Source organism: Canis lupus, chromosome 1, assembly GCF_011100685.1.
Source record: "Canis lupus familiaris isolate Mischka breed German Shepherd chromosome 1, alternate assembly UU_Cfam_GSD_1.0, whole genome shotgun sequence".
Classification (NCBI taxonomy): Eukaryota; Metazoa; Chordata; class Mammalia; order Carnivora; family Canidae; genus Canis; species Canis lupus.
The window spans coordinates 88,047,843-88,071,734 of NC_049222.1; the positions used below are offsets into that span (position 1 = coordinate 88,047,843).

General features: G+C 43.8%; 1 protein-coding gene across 3 annotated transcripts in view; it reads right to left on the reverse strand.

Annotated features, from left to right (window-relative positions):
- MAMDC2 (MAM domain containing 2) overlaps positions 1–23,892 on the reverse strand; it is a 146,826-nt gene that overhangs the window by 74,401 nt on the left and 48,533 nt on the right. For all 3 annotated transcript variants that reach the window (XM_038527110.1, XM_038527109.1, XM_038527111.1), the window contains exons 3-5: positions 7,636–7,907; positions 6,042–6,126; positions 2,788–2,925 (exon numbers count right to left, since the gene is read on the reverse strand). In XM_038527110.1, coding sequence (XP_038383038.1) covers positions 2,788–2,925; positions 6,042–6,126; positions 7,636–7,907 — 495 coding nt within the window. The remainder of the gene's footprint in view (positions 1–2,787; positions 2,926–6,041; positions 6,127–7,635; positions 7,908–23,892) is intronic.

Below are 23,892 nucleotides of genomic sequence, written 5' to 3' on the forward strand. Positions count from 1 at the left end.
CGGTCCTGGGATCTAGTCCCATGTTGGACTCCCCGCAGGGAGTCTGCTTTTCCCTTTCCTTTATGTCTCTGCCTCTCTCTGTGTGTCTCTCATGAATAAATAAACAAAATCTTAAAAAAAAAAAAAAGGAAAAATGATGCATAGAACAAGTGGTCATTAAGTCATCATATCGGTTACTCAGTGCATCTGACTCTGGAACTAAGTGATTTGGGAGAAGTTTTCTGACACTTCCCCATATTTAAGTTCAGACATCTATGTTAATGACATCAAGAGTTATAACATTATTAATGTATTACTCTTTCAAGATTTCTTTCTATTTCCTTTACTAAATTCTTAAGATATGGGAGAAAGTTATGTAAGTTGTCATATTCCTTGAAACAAAGCTTTTAAGAGTTGGCAACATTTTGTTGTTTTGAATGAACCAGATTGGTGGACTAATCTGTCATGCTAGGTTATCACCCACTCACCACATGACACTTACAGTGTGGCTCCTACAATGGCCACAAATGGAGTTGGGCTCTGCGTGCGTAGGGCCAAAATATGTATGTGTGTATATATATATATTCCAGTCATTTGTCATTTCCAAAAGTACTAGCCCTTTCTTTTAGAAGAAGTAAGTGAAAATGTTTTGGGTTTTTTTGTTTTGTTTTGTTTTCTAATCACAATTATTTATGTAAGTGACCTAAGATGTATCTAAAGAAATCATTTCTAGAGTGTTTTTTGTTCTCTTGTTCTACTGTTTGGTCCTCTATTTACCGAGATAAACACTGTCTGGTTAACTAAACTAACTACATTGTTGTGACTGCATCTCTCCTTGCTCAAAGACCTCCAATGGTCTCCCACTGTCGACATTATAAAGTTAAGTTCTCTTTCCTGGCATTTGAGGCCTTTGCGAATTTGCCCCTACACCACTTTCCCAATCATATCTCTCCTCCGATACCCCATGATTGCTACCATGCATCACTCTCCCTCTCTTGTCTCGGCCTGTCAAGGTCCTATCCATTCCGCAAACGCAGTTGACTTCTTTCATCATGTCTTCTAGAATGTCCAAGCAGTAAGTGATCTCTCTTGTCTCTGAATACCCCGCACTTTCCTTTTATGAGGGAAGTGGGGGGACCACTCTTAGATCACTTGACACATGCTACCTTGTCTTACATCCATGTATGATAGAAATCTTTTTCTTTTTTTTTTTTTAAAGATTTCATTTATATAAGACACACACACATACACACAGAGAGAGAGAGGCAGAGACAAAGGCAGAGGGAGAAGCAGGCTCCATGCAGGGAACCCGACGTGGGACTCGATCCCAGGACTCCGGGATCATGCCCTGAGCTAAAGAGAGATGCTCAACCACTGAGCCACCCAGGCATCCCTCTTTTTCCCTTTCTTGAAAGTATATTCTTTGAAACTGGGCAAGGACCATAGGGAATGTGCCATTTTATTGTCGTTTTTCCAATCAGAACCGATACAGAGTCAAATGAATGAAAATGCTAGCTCCAATGTTGCATTTGTCTTAAACAAGTGATCCTAGGAGATTCCAACCTTTTAATATATGATTACTTAAGAAGCCTGGGCATGTTGAAAAGAGAAAAGGAACAGATAAAATAAAGTCTGCAAAATAGAAGTTGACTAACTGGGCCTGACCTGAAGGTGTGTTTTTTTGGCCCATGCTGTGTTTTTAAAGAAAATATTTACCAGGGCACCTGGGTGGTTCAGTCGATTAAGCGTCTGCCTTTGGCTCAGGTCATGATCTTAGGGTTCTGGGATCGAGCCCCATGTGAGGCTCCCTGCTCAGTGGGGAGCCTACTTCTTCCTCTTCCTTTGTCCCTCCCCCTGCTCATGCTTTCTCTCTCAAATAAATAAATAACATCTTTTAAAAAAAAGAAAATATTTACCAATTTCAAAAAATTGGGGAAATTTCACATAAAATACTTGCCTTCCTGGTGATCTTATGAAATAAAAAGATCTGCCCTTTGGACCCGCAATCTCACATGGCAGCAACTAATTAGAGCTGAGTACCCTTTGTACAGGATCTGTGCTTCCTAATTTGCCACAATCCTCACCCAGCCCACATGTCACACTTATAACATCTGCCTGGCTCCTTTAGGAAACTGAGTGTGAGAGTCTGGCTATAAAGGAGACAGAAGAGGTAGGAGCAGTCTCAGAATGGAGACTGTCCAGAGCCAAGATAAGCTACAGGATGGGCGCTTAAAAAAAAGTTAGAGACCAGGTTACAGTAAGCCCTTGCACACGTCTCCCATCTATGGAGATGGTCTCCTCAAAGACAACTTATCCCCAAGAACCTCTCCTCTCCATTTTCCTGCACAGTCCAGCCCACTTGGCCACTAGGTGGCCCTGTTGCTTTCAGGATTCATCACTGGGAATTGAGACTCACCTCAGGGCCACTTGGGAAGTTCATAAGGACTTGTTCCCATCACTCAATCTATTTTTAGTGAAAAACAATCTAGGATTATTCCAGACTTGCCTTTAGGGATAAGAAACATAGAACAACAAGTAGAGAAGAAAGTAAACTATAATAGGGAAATGTGTAAAGAGCAAGGCCAGGTCACAGGTGAAGAAAAGCCTTTAACCGGGAGGCCTTCCCCTTAGTTACAGAGCTCCCGTCCACGGGTTGTCTCAATCTCACAGCCCACCTTTCCTGCTCTTCCACCACGACTCCTGGCCTCTCCTCCCTTCTCCTTTTTCTGTGGACAGGGCCACGGTTAGGTCAATGTAGGGACGAAAACACTTCTCCTGGGAAAAGGACACCATCTGTCGCCAGCTCACCCAGTTCACTCTTGAAAGTGTGATCCTGTGGGAGAACGGAAGGGGAGTTCCGAATGTTTCCTCCTCCAACAAACCAGTTCACATTGGGGTTCCAGCGGTTCACAAAGCCACAGAGATGATTTTCTTCAAAGTCGCATTCTGGCAGAAGAGAAAAAGAAACACATTTTGTGGAGACATGGTCACCCCTCGGTATACCCTGACCCACTACGGAGTTTGCTCTTCCAAATTCAGATATGTTTCTCATTCCCTTTGATCACTGGAAGCTTTGTACCATGATCCCTGGACAATAATGGAAATTTTAAGTCATTTTTGCTTCTTTGTATTACGGCCCTTCCACTTACCAGCCACGTGGCTTGTAGCATGACCTCTCTCAGCTTCTGTTCCTTCATTTGTGAAATGAGGGGAACACTCCCACCACACAGGATGGTTCTAAGTGTGGCCACTCCCAACACAGTGCTGGGCATGTGGTTAGTGCTTGGTGTATCAGCCCCCTCTGCTTTAAAGCCCTATTTGGGACTATCTGCTTAGCTCCAGAAATTGTATCTGCCACCCTTCTGGTAGCATACTTCCCCATCCCCTTCTCTCCTGATGGTAGACAAGATACCCAGGGCAAAAGGACATGTTTCTTAGGTATTAAAAGCCCCTGCTTTTCTTATCAACAACAAACAGTCAGAAAGGCAGGGCAGGCATATCCTACGCTCTGGGTTCTTCTGCAGCGACTGAGTGGAGAAGAGAAAATAGAGACACTTCACCTACCTCCCCCGCCCATACACACACTTTTAGTTGCACTGACATGTTTGCAAAGATAAATTTTTCTCAGGCTTGTTTAGTGGGAATAAGAAGCTCACAAACGAAGGACCCCCATACTCATCAACTAAAAATATGAAGTATGATTGCCCTCGTCATCTCCCATTACCCCCTTCAGACCCCACCTCCACCTTTTCTCACCCTGCTCTGCCCTCCAGAGGTAGACTTATATGGACTGTACCAATGGTCTCCCCTGCCTTTTGCCTTCCTGTTGGATTTGACCAATGGAAAGTAAGAGAAGAATGAGGCTGGTGGTGTTCATTTCTCTAGTTCCCTCCCTGTCAGGCTGCCATGGGTTGGCTGTGTCCCTCTTCCAAGGACACAGATCCTATCAAGTAGCCCTCACCACACAGCCACTGGCTCCAGGCTCCAGTAGCACCCCTCCCCCTCCGCCTTGCCCTAAAGTCTGACGAATCACCATTCTTACCAGTTCTGAATTGCCACATAAGCTTTTGCTGGTTTCCTTTACCTACCCTCACCTCTGTAGCCCCTAATGAGTCTTCTTCAAATTAGGTGGGATGCACCCTGTTTCCACTTTCCTGCCAGGACCCTGATTGATATAGCTATCAATGGGTTTTTACGTTAGCAATCACTGAAAAATGTTAAGATTTTTATCTGCAACTTTTTCACTGCAGCGTCTGCCAAGCAATACCCAACATTCCGTGCCCAGGGCTGCTGAAGAATAAAATAGAAAGCAAAACAGTCCTTAATATGCCAGGTTCTATTCTAAGCACTTTAACTGAATTAACTTATTTAATCCTCAAAACAGTCCCATGAGGTAGGTACTATTATTAACCTCATTTTACAGATGAGCAAACAAGCAGAGAGTGCACAGAAAGAAAGGGGAAGGGATTATGGGATCAGGCTACTCAACAAGATGAAAGTATTGGCACTCCTTTTGCTTTTTAATTTTTTTTCCTTTTTTTAAAAACAAACAAACAAACAAACAAACCAGAAGCCATTGAGTGATTTGAAGAGAGGAAATTTACATTTTTAAAGTGCCCGGCACTGTGCCAGTCACCTTCATACTTATGATCCCATCAGCTTCCATGTTATTCCTATGAGGGAAGCATTTTATATCTATTTTGCAAGTGGAGAAAGAGAGGCTGCAGGGCGCAGGGAGCTGAGGGCCAGCAGGTGCTGCTGCACCAGGGGCGTCCATCTGGTGAGTGTACTCTGGGATCCACACCAGCCCCCAGGGGGTGAGCGAGGGCACTACCAGGGGGCGCAGCGGTCTAACCCCACTGTACCTTCAGAACATGGTCACATTCCCATGTTTTCTTCCACTTGCCTTAGTATTATCCTTGGAAGGCAAAACACAGAGTTGAGAGGGGATCAGCAAAGGCTCTTTTTTATTCAGAATTCTCTGACTCTCCCTTCCTCTTCCTCTCCACAGCTGGTAAAACTCCAAGGGCTGTCACTGTTGAAAAATCTCTCAAATCTCCCACCTTTTCCCCATTCAGGCCCTTTTTGTAAGGTTACAACCACTTCCTGGGGGATTTCCTCTCCTGTGTTATTTTCTTGTTTCTAAGTCATTTGCCAAGGGCCCCTCAGAGTCACCATGTAAGGATGCGGGCAGGGGCTCATCCTCTGCTGACCTGGAGCACTTGCTGACCACAGAACCATCCACACTCCACAGCCCAGCTGGGATCCAGAGACTTCCCTAGGACTCCCTTGGCGGTCCCGATTCGCACTTCAAACACCGTCCTGGCTTCTGGCCTGTGGGTGAGCAAGCTCTGGGCCTCCTCCACACTGGGGGCATCCCACAGAGAGCACCTCCCCTCTTCCCCTGCACCTGCACTTCACTGAAACCCGCTCCTTCCTGAAACCCCAGCTCAAACGCATCTCTGATGTTCAGGCCTGTCTGATCTCCTGTCTTCCTCCCCGCTGCACCCTCACTGCCTGGCCTGGCCTCCTCCGTGGGGGCCCGTCTTCAGCTTCTAAGGAAATAGTGTCAATGGCAGACAAATAGAAAGTGAGTGGCCGGCATGGAAGAGGCATCCAGGCAGCCCTGCTCCAGGGGCATCCAAGCAACGCTGGGGACACAAAGATGGGGTAAAGGTATGTAGGAGAGAAATGGAGTGCAATGAGGAAGAAAGGCGATATGATGCTTGCTATTCCGGCAGAAGCTGAGCTCACAGCAAGCTGGAAATTATTTTTATCAGAATGTGTTGAGGTTTGGGCAGCAAGTCAGGTTACAGTTGCTGCATCTACTTTCCCTTCGTTAATGCAACCAGTCCAGGCAGACCCCAGTGAGCCTTCCTCCACCGCCCACAGGAGTGACGGGACACCATTCAAGTGAAGCAGCATCTAAGCTACTCTGCATTATGCACTGACTGCTATAAAACAGCTTGCCCTTTAGGATTGATTCGATTCCCTCTGGCAACAGATTTTAGAAGAAGATTCACAATTCACCTTCTGGTACAATGAAAATGAAACCCACTTACCAATACAGTAGCCGGTTGTCATCTTGATTTCAAAGAGCGCGATGCTGGCCGTGCTTCCCTGTCCTAGCACACCTTCTATTAAAATCTGCATGACACATGAGGAAGAAAGGAGTTAGGCTTCCAGCACTGTTGTTCCTTGGCTCAGTATTTCAGAGACTGGTCAGGAGCTATTCAGCAATTCAAGGCAGAGCGAGATTGCTTGTCTCAGCTAATTGCTACTGGGTACCAATCTCACAGTGGGTTTTATTAAAAGAATATGTGTGTGTGTGTGTGTGTGTGTGTGTGTGTGTACAAGGTGAGTGAGGTGTCCAGTAAAAGCTTAGAGTCAACTGTCTTCTACTGTTATCCCAACCACCCCTTCTCTAGTGCTTGTTGGTAGCACCATGTGGCTGTGGATGGAGAGGACAGCCAGTGCCCTTGGGGAAATCCATTGAGAACGGTGAGGGACTCAGGGCAGAGTCTTCAGCAGGGAAAGCTGTTGGAGGAAGGGAAGAGGCAGGGAGCATAATATGACCAGCAGTGGGAAGTTCCCCATGAGATGGAAGAGGCTCATAAATTAATTTGTAGTATCTGCATTGTTTAAAAAAAAAACATGAAAATTTTGCATAAGGAACAGAGAGGAGCATGACAATTTGTGAGATGGAGTTCAGGCACTGTTGTGGTTCACTCTGGCTCCCATTTCTGAAAGTATTTGTTTTTCTTTCTGTGACTTCAGCTCAATCTTTGACAACGACACTGGTAGACTTAGGATGTGGCCTATGGCTGGGCAGACTGAGTAAACTAGAGAGCTCAGACCTCACTGCTCCTTCCCTCAATCTTCTGTCCTGCCTGATGTGAGGGGCTGCAAGTGGCAGGGGGAGAGGAGAAGATAGCATTTCAACACTTTCTGAGGGAGAGAGATGGGATAGGGAGTTGAAAAGGGAATTAGGAATGGAGAAAGTTTTCATGAAGGCCCTATCCTGTCCTCTACAGCACAGTCTCACTGAATATCACACTTCATGTCTGGCCAAGTGAGTCGGGATCCCATCCTCCTTGCCTGCTCCAAACAACACTCAGCTTTATGTCACATTGTCTATCTTCCTTTTCCAACACTTCAGATGGAACAGCCTTCACCTTTGAAAAGGAATCAGAACATATCCTTCACATATCTTTCCCTCTTCAAAGTATCTTCATTTTTCCTTTAACCATACTAAATGATTTGTTCAAAATTTGTAGCAAACAAAACATTAGGAAGATACCACACACACATGAGAAAGATGAAACAAAATGACTAGAAATGAAAATGCTCCCTAAAGCCCATTAGAAACTAAATTTCCATCGAGGAGGTTGGTTTAGATTCTCACAGAAGTCCCACTTAGACAAGAACAGAATCTAGGAAGAAGCCTTTCTAAAGAATAAACAAAATATTAACTTACTAATCATTAATTATTAATATTCTTCTGGGACTCATCTCTTGTAAAGCAGCACCTCCTAACATAGAAGATAACTACCTTCAGTGGCAGAAATTTTCATCCAACCTCAGAGTAGAAATTTTCATCCAACCTCAGAGTAGCATAAAGCTACGTGATAAGCTGGGCACCTAAATTCTACCTACCTTGAATTTCTTGGAACTGTTTTGTAAATCCAAGCTGGCTATGAGCCAGCTGTCTGAAGGTTCCTTCGCTGACCAAAGCAAGCGATCAAAGCTTTCATCTTCAAATCTCACATAGAGGTTCAGCCGGCTGGTGTCTGATGGAGACCTTGAAGATGCAGTTATTTGGTAGACCAGCCGGAGGCAGCTCCATTCCTCGGCCTGTAGATCAGAGCTTAGCAGCACGGCTTTTTCCCCCTGCTTGGCAAAGGAGGTGTCCACATAAATGTAGTGGCCTGGAAAGAGAAAGGAGCACCAGGAAAAGATTGATGGGCTGTTCGAAACTCAAGGAAATACACAACAGTGGTCCAGTGAAGCAAAGGGCAGATTCAGCCTGCAGATGCGTTTCAATGGCCTACTGAATGTTGCCTGAACACGGGATCTCTGCCCTCTTGCAAAAAATTAGAAGGTCCCACCACACTGAGACCATGGTTGCACAATACAGGAAAATAATAGGCTGCAGCTAAGGAGTGCTGCCTCTTCAGAGGGTGGCATGGGGCTCCATTTTGCCATCATCCCCACTACTCCCTATTACCCCCTGACACTGAAGCCAAGTGTCTGTTGCCTATTATCATCTCATGCCAGGCCCATTTAGCTTGCTGCATTTATCTTCCCAGTCCCCACAGGTGTGAGAGCTTGAGAACTTCAGAACCCAGAGGAGCAGCATGCCTCTGCTGGAATTAGAATACCTTGGTGGACTCAACCTTCTTCCACAGCTCCCCTCATGCCCAATGATTTGATCTGCATCTAATTTGCATCATTATAGTAGATTGAATTTATTTGGTTGCCTTAGATCTTGGGGCCTATGCAGACAAAGTTCACTGTCAGCTGATTTTTAAAATTAGGAGTAAGACTCTCCTTCCCTAGACTCTTCCACAAGGAAATTCCATAGTCCTGATAACAAAATGGAAAAAGTACATGCAACACATGGAGGACAGGCCGCTCATCACTTCCCTCTGCTCTACAGCCCCTCCTTCCTCTGTTTCCCTCTCCTTCCTTTTCCCCCAATCTCCCCCCCCCTTTCCTTGCTCTTTTTGCTCCTCTTTCCTCCTCCTGACAATCCCGCCCCCCCACCCCACCCCGCAGTTTTTCCTGACACTGATACATGGTGCTCTGCTGGCTGCACCAGGATGTAAAAAAAAAAAAAAAAAAAAAAATGGCTATGAAAAACCGGAAAAAATGGATTACAAACAAGAACCGTAACCTGAGCCTTCCAAATCTGACTCTGGTCAGTGGCTTCCTATGGCAGTGACCTGATCTGCCTGGGACCTGCATTCTCACGCCATGCTCAGAGGTTCCCACATTTGTGGCTGCCATCTCACCTGCTGCCTTCCATCCTAGGACCACCTCCCCACCCCTTGCATTTTAGGCTCCTCAACACCAAACTTCTACTAGAAGGGCTCTGAAATTCCTCTTTGCTTTGCTTGATCTTCCTCAGCCTCTCCTTCCATGTTCATTGCCCTAAACATCAACCCCAGCCAGGACCCTGGGCTTTGCAGTGAGTATGGATGGGCCAATGGAGGCTCAGCTGATGACCAGCTTCACAGTTAGGGCGCTGTCTTCAGGGAGCCTCACTGGCTTGCGAGGGGTTTTGAGATTGACATCTGTCTCCAGCGGGCAGGCTTTCAATATAGCAACCACCCATCCAGGCTTCTAGATGCCAACCCAGGCACCCCTGGGGGGAATCTGGCCCTTGCTGTCATGGCCACCAACACCATTACTCCCTGCACAGAGTGAACTCTCATTGTGAACCAGGTGCTGTTCTAAGCGCTTCACATGGATTTACTAGCTGGATTTTGAAGCACGAGAAGTTGGCTCTTGAGGCCAACTCTTTTTTAAACAGAAATGGCAGCTTCTCTGTGACACAAGAGAATGTGTAAGTGCCATCTTCATTTCCCATTCTCCACTACTGTCCCCAAAGAAGTGATTCTAAGCAGGCCGGTAGTGGGTTGGGCATGGTGACTAAGGGAGCTCCTGAGACCACTTCAAACCCTTTCTGAGGAAGTAGAGTTGACACATGGGGTAACCAAAGGAAAGAAACAAACCCCTCACTGTGTCTGGTGGAGTTTCACATCCCATGCCAACCTGCTACCCTACAGCCTCAATTCTCCCACTCTCCATTTCTTTTCTGAGTTCTAGAAGGAAACAGAAGGGCTCTCAAACTTGAGCCCATCGGGACCTGGAGGGCCTGTTCAAACAGATTGCTGGGGCTACCCTTGAGCTGCCATCATGTAGGTCTGGCGTGATGCTGCATTCTTAACAGACTACATTTCTCAGAAGTTTTGGGTGATGCTGATGCTGCTGGTCTGGGGACCACATTTGAGAAGCAAAGATTTACAATATCTGCCAGAGAAATAGGACTCATTATTTAAATACTTATTTTATAAAAGACTTATTTACTTATTATAGAGAGGGTGGAGGGACCGAAGAAGAGGGGGAGAGAATCTCAAGCAGACTCCTGCTGAGCCCCAAGCCTGATGTGAGGCTCGATCCCATGACCCAGAGATCATGACCTGAGCCAAAATCAAGATTTGGATGTTTAACTGACTGAGCCACCCAGGTGCCCCCCTTAGACACCTATCTATCAAAGAAAGGGCTGGCTACTGTAGCATATAAAGGAGGGAGGAGTCAGTTCCACTTGGAGGTAAAACTCAAAATTAAGTAAAATGTGTGCTGCAGCAGGCTCAGAGAGTCCATCTACTGGTGATTATCTTGATTTTTCTGTGAATGTCATAGAAAAATCTCCCTTGGAGCTAGAGAGTATCATGCTAAATGAAATAAATCAGAGAAAGACAAACACATGATTGCACTCAATGCAGAATTTAAGAAACCAAACAAATGAGCAAAGGGGAAAAAAGAGGCAAAAAAAAAAAAAAAAAGGACTCTTAACTACAGAGAACACACTGAGGGTTACCAGAGAGGAGGTGCCTGGGGAGAATGGGGGAAATAGGTGAAGGGGATGAAGGAGGGCACTTGCTGTGATGAGCACTGGCTGATGTATGGAAGTGCTGAATCACTCTATTGTACACGTGACACTAACATTGCACTGTAGGTAAACTAACTGGAATTTAAATAAAAACTTTAAAAAATCTCTCTTGACATAATCTCTCACTATATCAGATTCGATTATAAGCATATGCTAATACTATCATATTAAGAACCTTGGAGAGCGGGGATCCCTGGGTGGCTCAGTGGTTTAGCGCCTGCCTTTGGCCCAGGGCCTGATCCTGGAGTCCTGGGATCGAGTCCCACGTCGGGCTCCGGGCATGGAGCCTGCTTCTCCCTCTGCCTGTGTCTCTGCCTCTCTTTCTTTCTCTCTCTCTCTCTCTCTCTCTCTCTATGTCTATCATGAATAAATAAATCTTTAAAAAAAAAAAAAAAAGAACCTTGGAGAGCCCATACTATAAAAATGTCTTACTTAAAATATCTCAATAGTATACGGTATGAAAGTTGGTGCTATTTATTGAGAGATCTTGATACCTCAGCCATAAGTGTTGGCTATTTCAAAATATTGGGATTTTTCACGTAAACTGAAGACTTCAAATTTATTTTCAGGTCATGCTGTGTGAGTGTGCCTATTAGCTGCATTATAATCCATCCAGATTTAGCTCCCTAACTGATTTTGCAGAATAATACATTTTCCCTGATCAAAGAACTAGCCCAAGCACTGCCCACCTCCACTATCACTGTCAAGCTCAAGGAAGATTTTCTTAATTAATTACTACTTTTTTTCCTGCCTTGTCTGAATATAGCCTCAGAATCCTTCTAAACAGTGTTCCATGTAGCCACTACCAATCAATTTGAGTTAGAACTTGAGTTGAAACCGTTTGTTTTAGCCTTGCTTGTGGCTTCAGTATCAGAGTATATTCCGCAGTCATGTTAGAGCTAAATTGGACTAGAAGGAACATGTTTTGAAGAAGTTTTAGAAAATGAAGAAAGAATGAGGTAGATATTAATTATCAGGGCTGGTGCCCCTCCCTGAACTATCATTAATAAAACTGCTCTTCTAGAACAAATTGATAATGTTTTTGTTTCTTCTTAGTTTATTAAAAAAAGAATTAGGGCAGCCCCAGTGGCGCAGCAGTTTAGCGCCGCCTGCAGCCTGGGGCGTGATCCTGGAGACCCTGGATCGAATCCCACATCAGGCTCTCTGCATGATGCCTGCTTCTCCCTCTGCCTGTGTCTCTGCCTCTATGAATAAATAAATAAAATCTTTAGAAAATAAAAATAAAAAAATAATAAAAAGAATCATTTTACTACTGAGTTAATGAGGTCTTCTTTGTGTGGGAAATATTTCATTTATTCTACACTTTATCGTAGCCAAAGGGCTGAGAATATATTTCATTTAATCTATCTGAAAGACATTGGCATCTGGAACATAACTTATAAACAATAAAATTCATCTTTTTAATACAATTCAGTAGTTTTTAGTGTACTCACAAAATTCTGCAACCATCACCACTATCTCCAGAATCTTTTCATCACTTGAAAGAGAAATCCCATCTCCATTTTTTCCCTTCTGCTAGCCTCTGGGAACCACTGATCCACTTTCTGTCTACTCCCCTTTTCTGGAAATTTCAGACAAACGGAATCATATAACATGTGGCCTTTTGTGACACTTCTTTCACTTAGCATAATGTTGTTGAAGTTCGCCACATTGTAGCATTTATTAAAATTTCATTCGTTTTTGAGGCTGAATAATATTCCATTTTATGGAATATTATTTTATGGATATACCACAATTTATCCACTCATCACTTGATGGACATGTGAGTTTTTTCTACTTGTTGGCTATTTTGAATAATGCTACTATGAACAGTATTGTACAACTTTTTATGTAAGTTTCAATTCTTCTAGGTATATAGGAGGGGAACTACTAGGTCACATGATAATTCTAGGTTATCTTTGTGAAGAACTGCCAAGCTGTTTTCTAAAACGGCAACACCATTTACACGTCCATTAGGAAGAATGAAATTTCTCCACATGGTCACCATTTGTCACTGTCCATCTTTTGTTATTACAGCCATCTTAGTAGATGTGAAGTAGTATCTAATTGTGCTTTTGATTTGCCTTGCTCTAATGATGAATGATGCAGAGCATCCTTTCATGTGCTTATTGGCCATTTACACATTATCTTTTTTTTTTTAAGAGTGGTTCAGGGGGAGAGGGAGAGAGAGAATCTCAAGCAGACTGCACGCCCAGTACAGAGCTGGGTATGGGGCTCGATCTTACAACCCTGAGATCATGACCTGAGCTGAAATCAAGAGTTGGATGCTTAACCGACTGAGCCACCCAGGTACCCCAGCACATCATCTTTGAAGAAACGTCTGTTCAAGTCCTTTGCTCATTTAAAAAAATTAGGTTATTTCTCTTTCTATTGTTAAAATATAAGAGATTGTATATCCTAGATCTTATCAGATACATGATTTGCAAATATTTTTCCCCATTCCATGGGCTGGCTGTCTTCACTTTCTTGATGGTATCTTTTGAAAAACAAGTCTTTAATTTTGATAAAGTCCAATTTCCTATTTTTGCTTTGGTTGTATGTGCTTTTGATGTCATAGCTAAGAAACTCTTGTCTAATTTAAGGTCATAAAGGTTTATAGCTATGTTTTCTTGTAAGAGTTTTATAGTTTTAGCTATTACATTTAGGTCTTTGATCTATTTTGAGTTCATGTTTGCCCATTAACTTGTCTTGGCATCTTTGTTGAAAATCAATAGAGCATAGACACAGGATTTATTTCTCAACTTTCAATTCTATTCCATTGATCTATGTAATAAATAAACTCCCAATGTTGCAAGTCTTTGAGTGATTTCCAGTTCTTAAAAAGTTGATTTTCACAACTGTTGACCGTTTTCATGGCTTTTACAGTGACAGGATTGTCTGAAGTCCTTATTCTACCATTCTTGCTAACATCATTCCCTTTCTTCATCTTTTTAAACCATTAATAAAAGAAAACAATGTTCTGAAGATATTAAAGCAGACACAAACAAGAGAAAGGCAAAGAATAGCAGAGATCACATACAGACTGGGATGTTGACTGATGCATCAGGCCAAGGGGCTGGGGAGGGATTTATTGGCCACAGGGTTGGAGATATGATGACAGGAGGGAAGTGAAGGATACTCTTCCAATACTGCTGCTTAGGCAATTGAACTAATTTATAAGTTGTTTATTAGAAATAATCAAATCTTTATGATGGGTCAGAAAAGGGCCATCAAATTCCAAATGGATATTTTTTTTAAAGTTTAGTAATCAAAACCAAAAATTAAACTATCCTGCCAAAAAAGTCAGGTTGCATGAACCTCAGAGTCTGAATATCTTCTAGTCTCAAGCACACATCAGAAAACAACAGAAAAATCCATTCTGTTTCAGCGAAGGCAAATAGAATGGAGTTCTGATGTCACATTCAATTGCTAAACACATCTGCATAGCTAGAGCTCAATGTATTAATGACTTCCAATAGCCGAGGCACAGTGTTTCTGGGATTTAAATCCCAGGCCATCATTACGGCATTATGGCAGAGCATGAATCATGGGGGACTTCTTGGTATTCCTGAAATTCTGTTTGCTGATGAATGTCTGTCCTTCAAGTGTGGTGGTCATGCTGAGGTGACCGTGTGGTGCAGTGGACCCCACCTAGGATTTGTAAAGCTAAAATTTGTTTAAAGCTTTATCATGCAAAGGCTTACTGTGTCATCAGTTTCTTTATCTGCAAAATGGGAATAACAAAACAGTGGAGTCCTATTACATATACATTCAATATTTGGGAAAGCACTCAATGTACTCAGAGGAAAAAAAAACACCCAACTGAAAATGACCCAGCCATTGTAATATATACATACACACATGAAATGATTTTATACAAATCGCCATGAAATATAATCTATTTATATATTTCAACACTAAAAGGAAAACTGGGCATGTTGGGGGCACCTGGGTGGCTCAGTAGTTGAGCGTCTGCCTTCGGCTCAGGGCATGATCCTGGGGTCCTGGGATCCTGGGATGGAATCCTTCATCAGGCTCCCTGCAGGGAGCCTGCTTCTCCCTCTGCCTATGTCTCTGCCTCTCCCTCTGTGTTTCTCATGAATAAATAAATAAAATCTTTTTTTAAAAAAACTGGCTGTGTTGTACATAGAGATAGTATAATACATGGAAAGTCACGTACACTGTACTCTAATTTAAGCAAGTTTCAAGGGCAATTGTGACAGTAACGGATTTTCACCTTCTGTGCTGGCTTTAGAACATAAATTCAAGCTCCAGTGTGATATGACTTCCCATCTACAGACTCATTGTAAGAACCTGATGAAAATGATGTGTATAAAAATGCTTTGTACACTGTAATGTTAATTGTTAGTTATTTCTCTTATCATCAGGAGGGGGGGTCCTTTACCTGTTTCAGAGACAGGGAGAAACTTATATTGCCTCCTTTTTGTCCAGTATGGTGCAGAGCCAATATCTGTTCAGGTAGCAGACCTTTTCAATGCTGGTATGACAACAGTCTTCGCTCAATTCACCTTAGTTGACCCTTCCACGTTGACATGTATGCCTCTGTGCTCTTTAGTGCTGGGCCTCTCCTGGCTGCCCGCCGTGGCTGCCCGTCCTCACAGCTAAGCCCCCTGGGCTCTCACCCAGGATTCCTTACCATCCACAGTGGAGTTCAGCACATTTACTCCAGTAGGATCCTGGATGAAACCTCATGACCCAGGTCTGATAATGACGCCTATGTCTTTATTCTGCTAGCTCTTAGCACCACACACGTCTGATGCAAGGACACGGCCTTCTTTTTGGCAACTTCCTTCCTGGGGCTGAAGTCCAGCCCTTGAACTCAGGTGATGGCCTTCTCACCAGATTTCCTGAATGCCATGCTGCCGCCTCCCTGAATGGGGTCGTGCCTGCCTGTAGAAGCACATGGCAGAGTTGCTAAGCAGTTCCTGTTCCTGTATGACATTGATTCAAATCCCAATCACAGCACTTAAAAATCATGTCATTTTGAGGCAGTTATTCACGTTATCTGACACTCACTTCCTTCACTGGTCACTCTGCAAATACCAACTTTGCAGAGTTTTAAAGAAGATTAAATAAGGTAATGTAAGTAAAGCTCTAAGCACTGTGCCAAGGGTTGTGGTCAACTCTTGATAAACATTAGTTCTTATTTTCCCCTGATATCTGATCAGCATGCTTTCCCTAATGGTTAACCCATTTCACCATCTCCTGGTGGATCTCAACGATGCCAACTGCCACTTGTTCTCCCTGTTACTCCTGCGCTTCCGACATCAACTTCTGCCCACTGCATGGGAGATCCATGTGCAGATGTATCTACTCTCCCTCGAGCCTGTGGGCACACCTCAGCACCCCCCAGGCTGTCCCATTCCACCACCCAGCTGTGTTCCTTGCTATAACAATCATCTCTGGGATCTAGCAGCTGATCAGAGCAGCCCGGACAATGATACATGCGAAGCACCGAGCAGACATTTATGAGGTTTTTTTTGCCTATTGTGGAGAGAGGATGCCTCCACGAATTGCATCTTCAATTATGTATAAGCCATCAGCTTACATTTGGAGGGGTCTTGCTTTCTTTGCACATCAAAGATTTTCAAAAATTTCAAAGTCAAATGTATACAAAATGCAATGGGCATAGGGGTTCTTAAAAACTATTGACTATGTTGCTGGAAAAGAAAAGAGTTTAGCGTTTCTCAAATGTAAAAAAATCTGTATTAAATATTCAGGATTGTGAATATCTGCTTTTTTTTTTGTGAACCAGACTCACAATTATTAATAAATCTATGGATTACCTCTGATAGGAGAATGTTCTGTTCTGAAAGTATCTAAGAAAAAAATCACAAACTTCTATGGTTTGCATTAAGTGTTCTCACCTTCTATTTCCATATTTAGCAGTATCCTCTGTGGTTTACTAAATCAATTTATGAATATATATGGATAAGAGACAAGGATTCAAAGGGAATTGACATTTGTTGTGTTGCAGGCATGAGATTCTTGACGTGTGCTCTTCCCTCTTAATCCTGATGTATGGTCCTGTCAGGCAGAATTTCTACACAACAAGGGAGGAAACAAATTCACGAAGGTTAATGCAGCAGCTGCCCGTGGTCCCAGTTAGTCAACCAAGGTTGGACTCCAAGTCTATGCTTTCCCGCCTGCTCCATGCTGCCTCTGAATATATCCTTGTCTGTCTCTTCATTAATTTATCTTTTCATAATGTATTCATCTTCTTAGAGCACGAGAGCAACGTTTTCTTCCTTTCCCTTACTGTGGAATCCTGGAGGGACTGCTGATGTTTCTACGTGGAAGCCCACAGAGGCTTTTCTACACATACTCTTCATATTGATAACACAATAACCAGATTAATTTTTCCTAACATATTGCCTCGAATGTAAAAGGTTGTTAAACACGTAGAGCTTTATAAAATTAGGCTATGCCTTATAAGTGATCTAGGGTAGTACACCTTCCCACCATCCACAAAGGATGTTAACCAACCAAAGGTAAGAATCAACGCGTGCAGAATAAGACATTTGCACCTGCACCTGGATTAGTGACAGTGGACAGAGACTCCACAATGTTGGGCTTGGAGGACCCCAGCCATTATCCCCTGTAGATACTGCTGGGGTCCTCCGAGCCCAACACTGGGGGGATGGCAGTTGGCTGGGGCGGGAAGGAACCGCTCAGGATGACGGCAACACTGGCAGGGATTCATAAGCACAAGGCACGGCCCAGAGTTTCAGCTTAGTGTCCTACTAGTGTCCTAAATACCTAATGAGTATTTACTCATTTGTATTGAGCAGGAGGCACTGTGTGTGCATCTTATGGGTAATTGACTTCTGCTGGATTGGACGCCTCGGAGTCAGACAGGAGGGTCTCTGTGCTACCCAACATAAGCAAGTCTGCCAGACTTCCAACCTCCCCGGGTCCCTCTACAGAATTTCACAAGGCACATCTCTTCTCAGTAAACATTTTTGATGGGAATGGCTTCTCTTCTACCCTCTCCTTGCCATACGAGGTCCCCAATGATGACGGAATTCCAAGAGACTTTTCACTCCCAGTCAAGAGAATTGCTCCAAACCCCTGATTTTTAGTTAGCTTCATGCACAAAGAGACAAATGAGCTCTGAAAGGTATGCACTTAAATCTAAATCCCACCACGAGCCAATGCACTGAGGAGGGCTGATTTGTCGTGTGACTTTATATGCCGGTGGGACCCCCTTCTGAAATGTAATGGCTGAAATGATCTATAATTGAGAAGAAGGGACTGGCATGTGCAGTCCTATTTGGGTCCCCAAAGAGTAAGAAACCCCTCCCAGAGTGAAACCTCTGGTACAGCAGAATGTCAGGGAAGGTTGCAGAGACCGCCTTGCTTGGGGAGGAGGGAAACCCTGCATTTAAACAGTGGCTTCAAATGCTACGTGGGCTCAGGACCAACCCTGCACACAGGGCCGTGGGCGAGGGGAACGCTTTTCCTGCTCTGGAAATGGACTGTTCAGCCTTCCCAGTATCCATTTCCAAGGAAGAATTTCTGATTCTCACCAGGGGAGCCAGAGCCACGGCCCGGACCGCACAGCCTCAGAAACCTGGATGATGTGGGGGTGCTGGAGGGTGCTGAGGAAGCTGAGCCCCTCGGCCGCCACTTCGCATGAACCTGGAAGACAATGGGGAGGCCCAGGGCAGACTCACGGTCCAGAGTGTGACCATCAGTTGCCAGCATGGGCCTTGGTCCTGGGAGGAGGCCACGGGGGCAGCTGGGGTCTCGCTGCTTCGTCTCAGCAGTTCAGCAACCTCTCCCATGTCAGGGTGTTTGGCCTTTGGGGAGGGAGGGGAATTTCTGCAGGAAGTGCTGTCACACTTTTCACCTTGTAGGTTTGGCTCCCGAAATCATGGGGGAGCCGCATTAACCTCTCTGCCTCCCTCACTCGCCAAATGCTTCTTTCCTCTGGGTTCCTTGATACCCTCTCTACCGTTTTGCTCCTGCCTTCCACCTGTTCTTCTCAAATTTCTCCTTGGGATCTTCTCATCCTCGCTTGTCTCTTAAGTTGTTGGTATTAAGCGGATGTGGGTCTGGTTTCTGTACTCCGATGAGTCTTTATCCCTGTAGCAGGGACTGTTAACTGGCTCCCCAACATCCATCCTCCTCTGCTGCCTCTGAAGCAGCCGAGCTTGATCAGGGCAGGGACTATACGGAGCCAGGCGACAGCCACTGCCAGGCCACCCCTGCATGTAGAGGTGGGTGGCCACAGTTCCAGGCAGGGATGCTGGATGGAGTTTCCAGGGAAGTTCCTTTAAAGATGGGCCTGATGCATTTGGCTTGCCTTCCCGTCTGAGCCGTGGATGCAGGGGGCTGGAGTTGCAGCGGCCACGTTAAAGCTGGGAGGTCATTGTGGTGACCAACTCATCCCAGCTAGTCTGGGACTTTCCTACTTTGAGAACAAAAAGGCCCCTCTCCTGGGAACCCCCTGGGTCCCAGGCATATGGACACAGTTGACCACTCTAGCAGTTGACCTGAGGATGGGGGTCAGTGCTGGGCCTGGGTTCCTGCCCATGACGTGGAGTCTTCCAACCAGTTTGGACTTCTTGCCTCTGCACATTTGATTACGATGGAGAAAAGCAAGTGCAAATTTAAACCAGTTATTCAGTGGTTTCTGCTACAGGCTTTTCAAACACCTGCCTGATTCACACTCCCTGACTTTCAACTTCTGAATCTGTATCATCAGCCTGATGCCTCATTACCTTCTAGACCCATGTGTCCAACTTCCTGGTGGGCATCTCCTCTTGGACACAAACCCATTCTCTTTCCCCCACATCCTGCTCTTCCTCTAGGTACGAAATCTGAGTGACTGGAGGCCACTACCCAGCGAGCAATCAAGAAATCTTAGCATCTTCACTGGTTCCTCCATCTCCCTCTTTCTCCAAAATTCTATCAGTCTTGATGACTTAATTTCCTAAAATCTACTCTAAGCCATCCATTCCACCTGGTCTCCTGTCCTGCTCCAGTTTAGAACACCATCTTCTGCCTGGAGTGTTGCAGTAGACTCCCTGCTTCTGCACGGAGACTTGCTTCATTCGAATCTGATCTCCATATGGTAGCTATGACGTTTGTATCACTTTCTGGCCTAAAAATACTTGAGAGAATCGCCACTGCCCTTGTTTTACACGGCCCTGATGTTCTGGCTGTCATAGTTGACCACCACATCCTTGTCACAGTCTATACAGCAGCACAGAATTTCTTTTAGTTCCCTAAGCTAAGGTGGCACATTCTCTCTTGCTTCCAGGCCTGCTCACATGGTATTTCCTTTACCTAGGATACTTTTTCACCTCCCATCCTTCATACATTCTACTCTACTACCTCTTGCCTCCTTTCCTAGCTTACTCCTACACTTCACTCAGGTCTTAACTCAAGAGAACCACTATGTACAGATGTGCAGTGCACAACCTGGTCAACTATACGTGGTGATCCTGTTTAGATACTGCTTTTTCTGGACAATATACTCGTCTGTATTCCTCACTAGGTTTTAAAATTTTTTTTTTAATTTTTATTTATTTATGATAGTCACAGAGAGAGAGAGAGAGAGAGAGGCAGAGACACAGGCAGAGGGAGAAGCAGGCTCCATGCACCGGGAGCCTGACGTGGGATTCGATCCCGGGTCTCCAGGATCGCGCCCTGGGCCAAAGGCAGGCGCTAAACCACTGCGCCACCCAGGGATCCCCCTCACTAGGTTTTAAACATATCAGGGCATATCTACCTGTCTCCTGGTAGGTGTTCTCTATGTTTTTAAATAAATGAGTAAACTCCTTCCTGATGATAGATTTCTTTTGTTATGTTTACATATAAAGGATACATTAAAAGTCATTTTTGTCATGGAGATTTCTCATTAGGTTTGAGTTTCAATTCAATTTACTCTAGGAAATGTGGCATTTAATGTGAGCTGTAATTTCAATGGCAACCCACACTACACTTAATATTTTCATGTATGCTCCCACTGTTAACTTCCCGAAACTCAAATTCTCATTATGTCAAGATACACAAAGGATTGTTAAAATACACAATTCTTTGCCTTTCTGGAATGCAGAATTTATGGGAGGCATTCAGAAAATGTTTCAGTGTGTGACATTTCTAGATTAAAGAGAGCTATAGTTTTATCAGCTTCAAATTTTGAGGAGTTCCAAAGTGCAGAGATCAGCGATACATCAGGAACTGATGAGGTCAGCATTGCTTAGACTTTTTGAATGCCATATTCGTTCCCCCTGACAACGGGGAAATTATTCTTATATCCTGGCTAACACTGCAAAAGTAGTCTTAAAAGATTACAAAGCGTTAAGCCTGGCAAAAGTAAAAACAAATACCAGCAGACAATCTCCAGTGTAAACAATCTACCAACATTTGAAACCACTACCACAGATGTTGGTTCCACCCTCCTTTGTAGGGTCTGGGAAGGGTGCAGATTTAAACCCTGCTGGCCCCAGTGGCAGTTTAAGAAGAGAAGTTTACCTTAGCAACCATCAACAGAAAACCAAATGATGAACCCACAGTGAAAGGTCATGGGATATTTGGAAAGGGAGCTTCGCTTGATACGATGTTTAACAAATAAATATGAAAATGTAAGAAAAGGCTGCATTATCGGATAGTGTTTTTTTTCTACCAAAAAAAATCAGTTCTCAGAACACATTTTCCACTACGTGACTTGCCAGGTGGGGAAGATATTCGTTGGAAAATTAGAAAGGTCCTTTTATCTAAGATAAAGGAAATGCAGAGGGTAATGACCTCAGGAGATCACAGGTAACCAATTGCACTCTGGTGCATCTAAAAGACGAAAAGGATTCTCCTTCCAAGGAATATGTGTTCATTTACAAGGAAATTTTCTTATTTTAACTTATAAAAGACTCTAACCCCCTATCTTAACAGTTTTTCCAATAACACTGCTGAGAGCCAAGGTGGTTGTTTTTGCTCATGAATTATGCAAGGCAATTTTGTCAAACAAAAGGAGTTATATGCATTTCAGCTTCATCCGAACCACAATAAGATAGGAGTGCCTATGAAAATTTCACCACAGTACAGGTAAATAAATAAATCTGAATTTAAATATATTTTAAATATACATTTTTACGTAAAAGATATATATATATATATATACACATTTACTTTTATTTGTACTTTCTCATTTCATATTCAGCATTTTATGCCTATTATAAAGTATAAAAGCAAGTAGGAACAAAGATATTCAACATAAAAGGAAAATATAGCTATAAAGGTGAACACATTTATTTTTGTTGCATTACAGAGAAGACACAACTTGGGATGGTGGAACATAATGATAGAAAGAAGGGTTTAAATGAAGGTAAACCCCAGAATATTGTTTTTATAAGATAATGATAGCTAACACACACACACATATATATATTTTAAAAGAGTTTATTTATTTATTCATGAGAGACACAGAGAGAGAGGCAGAGACCCAGGCAGAGGGAGAAGCAGGCTCCATGCAGGGAGCCTGACGCAGGACTCGATCCCGGGTCTCTAGGATCATACCCCGGACTGAAGGCAGTGCTAAAACACTGAGCCACCCAGGCTGCCCCTCCAGAATATTTTTTTTAAATGAGTGATCTGATTTAGATCCATGGCCTTAAACCTTGTTATTTTTCAAACATAATTGAACACAGAATTGCATCTACTAACAGAGAAAAGAAGAGTGTCTAGGGTCGCCAGGCAGGCTAAAAAGTTTTAGACTCTCTTTTGTCATCTGGGGTAATTTTGCCTCTGAGGTCTGTTCCCTCCCAATTAATCTCTTTTCCAGGGGCCCTGTGGCTTATTCTGTGGGACTTGGAGACTCCTGACTTGGGCAGCCCTAAGTCTCTCCGACATACCAACCAGAGCCACCACCTCCCCTGTCCACTCTGGGCCGGACTCCTGCTGCCTCCAAGTCTGTTTCACCGGCTGAGCTGGGTGCCGGCCCTGATACATGAACCCACTCTCTCCCTGTCTGGGGCGGTAACCACATTCACACGGGCTGAGAAATCCTCATCTGCCAAATAGTCTTTACTCACTGAGGTCAGGCGCCAACATGCTGTACATTCCTTCTAATGCAGCAGTTCTCAATGTTGGATGCACCTTGGAATCACCAAGGGAGGTCTAGGTATCAGTCCACATCTGGGCAGACGGGGATGGTTAGTTAGCCTCCTAGAAACAATTCGTAGAATCCTCGCAGGTGGCTCTAAAGTCAAACAAGGCTTGAGAAGCACTATTCTCATCTGTTTTTTTCTTTTCCTTTGGTTCTATCTCTGTTGAATCTCAGTCTCACCATGTACACAATGATGGCAGGGTCTGTGTCTATTTTACTCAACCCTTTAATCCCAGTGCCTGGCGTGTACTACATGTTTAATAAATACAGTCTAAATGAGTTAAGTAGGACATCCTGCCATTCATTCACCTACAGTAAAGATGGTTTAAAATAAAGGCAACACCTTTAAAGCCAATAACAATAAACACTGGGAATGAAGACCTTGTAAATATATTTCAGAAACCCTCCTTAAATATGAAAATAAATGTATGACTATGTGCGCAAGGCATATAAAAAATCACAGCAAAGCTGGCAGAAAAACAAGGCAGTGGGTTTCAATGAGTTGTTTGCTTTGGAGACTAAGGTTTTTTGGGACAAGAATACTGAGAGCAACTGTGTTTATTCCTTATAATTTTAGAGCACCTATTCCCAAAGCACAGGGGTCTTTTTCGGACTCACAGTAACCTCATGATATAGCTGGAGACTTGTTATCCTTTATCTCACAGATTAGGAAAGCCAAGCTCAGAGAAGACATGCTGCCTGAGGAGCAGCTGGGTTCTGGATCCCACTTGGATAGCCAGATTCAGCAATCCAAAGTACTTAAGTATGCCCCCAATACTGCATGGGACATACTTATACTAAAAAAAAAAAAAAAAAAAAAAAATTGTCATCTATTTGAAATTCAAATGGAATGTGGCTTCCTCTATTTTACCTGGCAACCCTAGGCTCCAGGCCAGTTCTTCTTCTGTGAAAAGAGATGAATCTGATTTAAGGATCACTGTGGACCATCCAAGATAAAGGGCTGAAAGGTGGTCCCTTCTCCTTTCTAACCTCTGTGATGAGGTCATTCAGAAGGTTCTGCACATGCTAGCCTGTGGATGTGCACCGTTCTCTGGCACAGCAGTGGTTCGAACTGAGTCAGGCAGAGGGGTGGTGAAAGGAG